This window comes from Bos indicus, chromosome 17 (genome assembly GCF_029378745.1).
Source record: "Bos indicus isolate NIAB-ARS_2022 breed Sahiwal x Tharparkar chromosome 17, NIAB-ARS_B.indTharparkar_mat_pri_1.0, whole genome shotgun sequence".
Taxonomy (NCBI): Eukaryota; Metazoa; Chordata; class Mammalia; order Artiodactyla; family Bovidae; genus Bos; species Bos indicus.
Window position 1 is genome coordinate 69,290,272 of NC_091776.1, and position 6,570 is coordinate 69,296,841.

At 60.7% G+C, this 6,570-nt stretch overlaps 1 protein-coding gene across 3 annotated transcripts; it reads right to left on the reverse strand.

Annotated features, from left to right (window-relative positions):
* Nucleotides 1-247: 247 nt before the first annotated feature.
* RNF215 (ring finger protein 215) lies at nucleotides 248-4,374 on the reverse strand. 3 transcript variants are annotated; one of them, XM_070769823.1, is made up of 9 exons: nucleotides 4,025-4,374; nucleotides 3,640-3,783; nucleotides 3,062-3,133; nucleotides 2,889-2,974; nucleotides 2,294-2,522; nucleotides 1,758-1,877; nucleotides 1,526-1,669; nucleotides 1,167-1,269; nucleotides 248-1,077 (listed from the first exon to the last, which is right to left on the reverse strand). In XM_070769823.1, the coding sequence occupies exons 1-9, from the start codon at nucleotides 4,316-4,318 to the stop codon at nucleotides 1,055-1,057; spliced, it is 1,215 nt and encodes a 404-aa protein (XP_070625924.1). In that variant the 5' UTR covers nucleotides 4,319-4,374; the 3' UTR covers nucleotides 248-1,054. The 3 variants fall into 3 exon arrangements, with proteins under 3 accessions (XP_070625924.1, XP_070625923.1, XP_070625925.1); XM_070769822.1 differs by having other exon boundaries at nucleotides 2,294-2,525; XM_070769824.1 differs by having other exon boundaries at nucleotides 2,294-2,450; nucleotides 4,025-4,371.
* Nucleotides 4,375-6,570: the final 2,196 nt, after the last annotated feature.

The window sequence follows — 6,570 nt, forward strand, 5'->3', positions numbered from 1 at the left end:
TCACTGTGGTGGCTTCTCTTGTTGCAGAGCGTGGTCTCTAGGGCGCGCCACCTTAGTCATCCCCGAGGCATGTGGAATCTTCCCGGACCAGGGATTGAACCTGTGTCCCCTGCACTGGCAGGCAGGTTTTAACCACTGGGTTACCAGGGAAGTCCCCTTCGGAGGCATTTTAGAGTCCTCCACCTCCTACAGGCAGTAGACACCCAAGGTGACTTGTTTATCTTAAAACATCCACAAGTTTTACATCTTATATTAAAATATATCCATGTTTATTTTAATATTAAACCTCTTTGACCCCCAATTATTTTTTTAATAAAAACAGATGACCCTGGAAAATGTACCACATTTACCCTGTGGCTTCAAGTATCCTGGTCAGCAACCTGTAGCCCCACGGAGAAGCACAGGGCTAGATGGTTTCTAAGGCCTCTGGTCCCAGCCAGGCCCCAGATGCAAGCCCAGCCGGACAGGCCATGGGACCCACGGCCCCCAGGGCCCAAAGGCCGAATGCCAGCAGACAGCGGGGGCCTCTAGGTTCAACATCATAGCCTTGACCAAGGTGTGTCCACAAGATGGTCAGGCTAGGGTGCCTCCAAGGCCAGATGGCGCCTCCCCAACCCACCCCCCAATAAATACGCACAGAACCTAGCCTCTACAGCCTCAGCCCTCGAGGATGCCCTGCCAGCCAGGCCAGGGAGCTCCCAGAGCTCTGGGAACAGGGGCACTACCCACACCCTCTTCCCCAGACGCCTGGCAGGGGTCCTGGGAACTGCCTGGGAGGAGGCAGACAGAGACACCCCAGGATGGCAGACAAGGCCCCCAAAGCCGCCTCTCTTCCTGCCAGGTCCGCGCCGTGCATCCTCGGGCTGGGGACGGTGGTCCCTCCCTCCTGGTGTGGATGTGGGTGGGGGATGCCTTGCCCCTGAGCAGGGGGGGCCCCATCCCTCCCCCCACCCCAGGGCTTTCTGTTCTGCCCCCGGCTGTTGTCCTGTTCCAGGCGCCCAGGGCGCAGGCAGGCGGGGTCCCTTCCCCCCGTGCAGAGACCCCGCCGGGGCAGCTAATCATCGGAGTAGCGGTTCCCTGCAGGAGAGGAAGAGAAACGACAGGGAGCGAGGCGTCACGTGGGAACCAGGTGGAGCCGGCCAAGAGCCCCCACCCTCGGTGCTCACCCAGGACGTTGAATTTGCACAGCGGGCAGGTCTGCTGGAGCATCAGCCAGGGGTCCACGCAGTCTCGGTGGAACTCATGCTTACAGGGCAGCACCCGGAGCCACTGCGGGGGTCGGGGGGGCGTGAGCTCAGGCCACAGGGAAGGCCTCCGGTGGGGGTGCCAGGCCCCGTGCCCTCACCTGAGCTGGGAACCGAAACCCCTGTGGCCCGCCACACCTCCCCCCCTCCCCCTGCCACAACCTGTTCTGCTTCTCAGATCTCTGGTGGGGCGGGAAGAAGGCCGGTGGGGGCTCTTCCCAGGTGTGTCGGGAGCAGGGCAGGCATCATAGCCCCGGCTGCCCTCTGCCCAGGGCACTAACCTGCTTGTTGCAGAAGTAGTCCAGACACACAGCGCAGGTCTCAGCACCAGGCTCCGGGGGGCTCTGCGCTGCCCGGCCCAGCCGGCACCTCCGGGTCTTGAGGGATGCCAGCCTCTGCACCACCCGGCGCTTGAGTAGCTCCACCTTGCGGGGGGCGGGGAAAGGCAGCACAGTTCCCAGCACTGGGGACACGGGCCCCCCGCCCATGGGCCCCCCAAGGGCTGGCTCCCACCTGGCCTCCAGGCTCCCGCCGGCTCTGCCGGGATGCCTGCCGCTGAGCCTGCACCACGAGGCCCGTGCACAGGAGCATGGCCACCAGCAGGATGGCATTCCACAGCTGCTGCAGCGGCTTCTGGGGAGGGAGCCGGGCGTCAGGGCCCCTGGGGCCACCCCACCCCACCTCATCCCCCAGTAAATCCACCCTGAGGACAGGCAGGTGAGGTCCACAGGCGTCATGACCCTGGAGGCTCCTGGCTTCATCTTCTGAAGCCTCTGTCCTTCCCGGCTTTCACAGGAGAAACTGTGAAACCCAGGTAAGGAGTCCGAAGGGGAGTCAAGGCTTCCGAGAGGCAAATGGACGTGACAACAGCAGCAGCTAACGCTGACTGTGTGTGACCCTGGGTCAGGCACCCACACAAAGCACCCACCCGGCCCCCGAACCCTCAGAGCAGCCCTGGGAGGTGCAAGAGGTGGTCTCCCTACCCGGGGAGGAGGGGGCCACAGGACTTGAGACAAGGCATGTGTGTACCCGGCCCCCCAAGTACCCACCTGCTCCTGGGCCCGACTGCCTCCCAGGCACACCAAGTCCTGCCATCCTCCGTAGCCATCCTTAGAGAGGCCACAGGTGGTCCACAGAGTTAGCTTCCACTCGATGTTGGCCGACAGGGACTCTCCGCTGGTGATCTCAGCTGTGGCCTGGGTCCTCCTGGGAGGGGAAGCCAGAGGCGCCAGACGGAAGGGCTCTTGGGAGGAGAGGCTCAGGCCCACCTGCCCCAGCCTTCTGGGAAGAGGATCCCCTGAGTACCACCCCATAATAGCCCTTCTGCTTTGGCCCCCAGGCCTGTCACAGCCACTGGTTTCTCCAGGTCTCATAACAGGCGGCCAAGGAGGCCCATAAGCACAGGAAGGATCCCATGAAGAGCTGGCTTCCTCCATGTAGAGACCAATCCCCTCTGCGGAGAAAGTAGCTTCCTCGCTCCACACCCTGGCACCTCCCTCCAGTCTCTTCACCCATTCCTCAGGCCAAGAAACTACAGGCTCAGGTGAACAGGGAAGGGCCCGGTCCTAAGACCCCTGAGCTCACGGCAAAGCCAGGGAGCCTAGCGCCCAAGCCCCGTCCTTTGGAGCCCACGCCCCAACTCACTGCAGCAGCGCCTCCAACAGCTTGGTGACGTTGGAGGAATAATGCAGGACGATCACTGGCCTGAGCAGAAGCTGGGAAATGTCCAGCTAGAGGCGGGACAGGGAGGTCAGGCGGCCTGGGTCACCATCCCCTCCAACCCCGCCCCCCCCCCCCCCCAGCCTGACTCGATTTACCTCTCGGACCACATTGTGGTTTAGGACGAGGAGCAGCAGGGCTGAGGCTCCCAGGAAGAGCGCCCTCCGCATCTGCAGGGCAGAGCCAGAGGTCAGCACACAGCCTGCCCACACGCCCGCCCCACCACCAGCAGCCACAGTTGTTCTCGGCTCCTGGTGAGCACTTCCCCTGGACAGACTAGCAGTAAGCAACTCGAGGTCAAGGACAGAAACCCTTATTTCTCCCACCCCCACCTCCAGATGCGCTGTGGGACCCAAACAGCACTGTGCCTTCCCTGCTCCAAGCAGAGTAAGCCTACCTACCCATCGGCTCCCCCGCAAAAACTTCCCATTGGATACTCTCAGAGCCTGGTCAAGCTTCTGGACTCTCTCTGGTCTCCTGCCACCTCCCTGCTGCCAAACACCGTGACCCGAGTCTACACCTGGGGGTCCCTTGTCCCACGCAGGCCCAGGGCTTCTCTGGAAGGTCCTTAGAGGCCCATCGGGTCGTCTGGCCCTAGCAATTGCCTTGAAAACCCTTCCTCCAGCCCCTCTTCCACATACCACCACCCCCGCCACTTCCCCTGCCCACCCCGCACCTGCTGAACCAGAGCCTTGGGATAGGCCTGTGGGCCGGCGCCCTGACTCTCCTGGTGAATCTGGGCCTCCTGCTCTTTGCCCACGTATGCCACTGCAATCCAGCCTTCTACGGGCGCGTCCTGCTCAGCATCCACGATGTCCATCTGTGGGGCGAGGGGCCGTGGGTAGAGGGAGGGCAGGGAGGAAGGGGATCGGACGCAGAGCGGAGGCAAGGCCAGGGTTCGGGAACGAGTTTGCAGGAGAAAGCACCCGATCTCAGGTTCTGGAAACGGGAGGGCTGGGAGCCTGGGCAGCCTGGGGGAAGGGGCGCTGGGCTGCCAGGGCTTGGTCCAGGATGAAGACCGGATGTGGGTGCAGGGTCTACGGCGGCTCAGCGGCGCTCACCAGCAGCAAGCGGCCGCCCAGCGGGGGCGCCGGGTCGGCCTCGGGGCCGATCCTCACCCCCTGCAGCACCAGCGCGTCCTGCCGCGGCAGCCTCACGTCCACCCGCACGGCGCGGGCCCCGCCCCGCCCCGCCCCGGCCGCGGGCTCGCCGCCGTCCGCCGCGGCCCCCGGCCCCGCCAGGCCCAGCCAGAGCGGCAGTAAGGGCAGCAGCAGCAGCAGTGGCGACGGCGGCGGCGGAGGAGGAGGCGGCGGCGGCGGCGGCGACCTCAGCGCGGGGCGAGCGGCGGGGCCCATGGCGGGACCCGGGGAACAGACGACGCAGGGGCGCCGGAGGGGGGGGGGGGGGTGGTCCCGGGCGTGGGGGGGGAGGGGGGAGCGGCGGGAGCGAGGGCGCAGCCGGACAGGGCGGGGCTCTGAGGGGCGGGGGCGTGACTGCAGCCGGACGGGGCGGGGCGCTGAGGGGCGGGGGCGGGGCTGCAGCCGGACGGGGCGGGGCGCCGGGAGGCAGGGCGGGCCCTCGGCGCCGCCAACACCCAGGCTGGACCTCGCGCGCCCCCTGGTGGCCGCGGAGAACGCGGAGCGACGGCAGCCACGCGGAGGTGGGAAGTCAGAGAGGCTGTGCTCGCAGTTTTCCTTTGTACGATGGCAGAGACCAGAGGAAAGGACACCGACAGAAACAGGTGAAAAATAGTTGGTGACTCGGGGAGGCCGAGGCACGCCGAGGGGCCCAGAAGGTTATCAGCAAGGAACTTCTGGGGGTCTGGACACTGATCCTTGCTCTTGAGCGGCCTGGCCTGAGGGTCACAAGGTCGGCCTGGTTCTCCGGTTCTCTACCAGACTGAACTCCAGGAGACGGACCAAAGACTGGTCTGGCAGGAGGGTGGGTGATGGGGAGGGGGTGATTGAGACAAGAGTCCTGGAGGGGCAGAGAGAGGTGCCAGGCGTTCCCGCCCCAGGGGCCCAGAGCCTCAGAGGGGCCCTGAGGCTGGGTCTTCAGGACAGTCACTTTCCTGGGCTTTGAAACGGGCAGGTTGAAGACCAGCACCGTCAAACCCCTGACAAGTTATCTCTTGATGCCCGCAGCAATCTGAAGATTATGCGAGTGGTCCCCAACGTGTCCTTTACTCCCAGGGGTTGCTGCTGCTGGGAGCTGGCTCAGTCTGAAAACTGAGCCTTTAGAAAAACTGCATCGTGATAAAAGAACAGAGCTCTAAGGAGGCGTACATTCTTTTCCCCAGTATTTTATTATGGAAGATTTCAAGCATGCAGAAAAATGGAAAGAATATTGCAGGGGACACCTGTGTAACCACCAACATTGAACCACCAAGATGCTCCTGAAGAATTAGTTGGAGATTTTGATATCTGGCAAAACTAATACAACATTGTAAAGTTTAAAAATAAAATTGAAAAAAAAAAAAAAGAATTAGTTGGAGAGAATAAGACATACAATAAAGGTGCAGTAATCAAAAACAGTATGGGAAAGACAGACATATAGACATGCGGAATAGAATTGGGAGTCCAGAAGTAAACCCAGAGGTCCACAGCCAGTTGATTTTCAACAAGGGCACCGAGACCATTCAGTGAGAGCAAGAACATTCTCTTCAACAAATGGTGCTGGGACAACTGGCTATCACATGCAAAAGAATGGGACTCCTACCTCACACTGTATACAAAAATTAACTCAAAATGGACTAACAGTGGAAATGCAAAATGGTGTCGCTGCTGTGGAAATCAGGATGGCGGTTCCTCAAAAAACAAACAAATACAGAATTACCCTCTGATCCACTTCTTGGTATATCCAGAAGAATTGAAAGCAAGAACTCAAACAGATGTTGGGACACCAGCGTTCACAGTGGCATTATTCACAACGGCCAAATGGGACACCAGCGTTCACAGCGGCATTATTCACAACGGCCAAATGGGACACCAGCGTTCACAGCGGCATTATTCACAACGGCCAAATGGGACACCAGCGTTCACAGCGGCATTATTCACAACGGCCAAATGGGACACCAGCGTTCACAGCGGCATTATTCACAACGGCCAAATGGGACACCAGCGTTCACAGCGGCATTATTCACAACGGCCAAAAGATGGAGACAGCTTTGTTTTGTTTGTTGCATAAGGTGAACGCTGAGACACTGAGGTTTGCAGCAAAGAGAGGGTCTATTTGTAAGACAGCCAGGCGAGGAAATAGGAGAACAAGTCTTGAGTCTGCCTCCCTGAAGGCCAAGGGCTCCGGGTATTTATGGCATGAAAATCAAGCAGCAGGGTGGTCTGCGGGTGGGGAGCCCAGGGAAAGGTGGGGGAAAGTGCAGCAGTCTTCATTCTGCGCAGGCGCAACTAAGCTACAAGCCCCTGCAGGTTCATCGCATAATCTGAGGGAGGAATTATCGGCTCTCTGAAATCAAAAGGTTTCGAAGCACAAACCCAGCACGTGCCCAGGTGGAGGGTCAGTGGTCCTATCCAGTCTTAACCGGCTCAGCTCAAACTCGACACAGCTGACTCCATTTCTAGAAAACAACTCGGATGAACATCTTATTGTT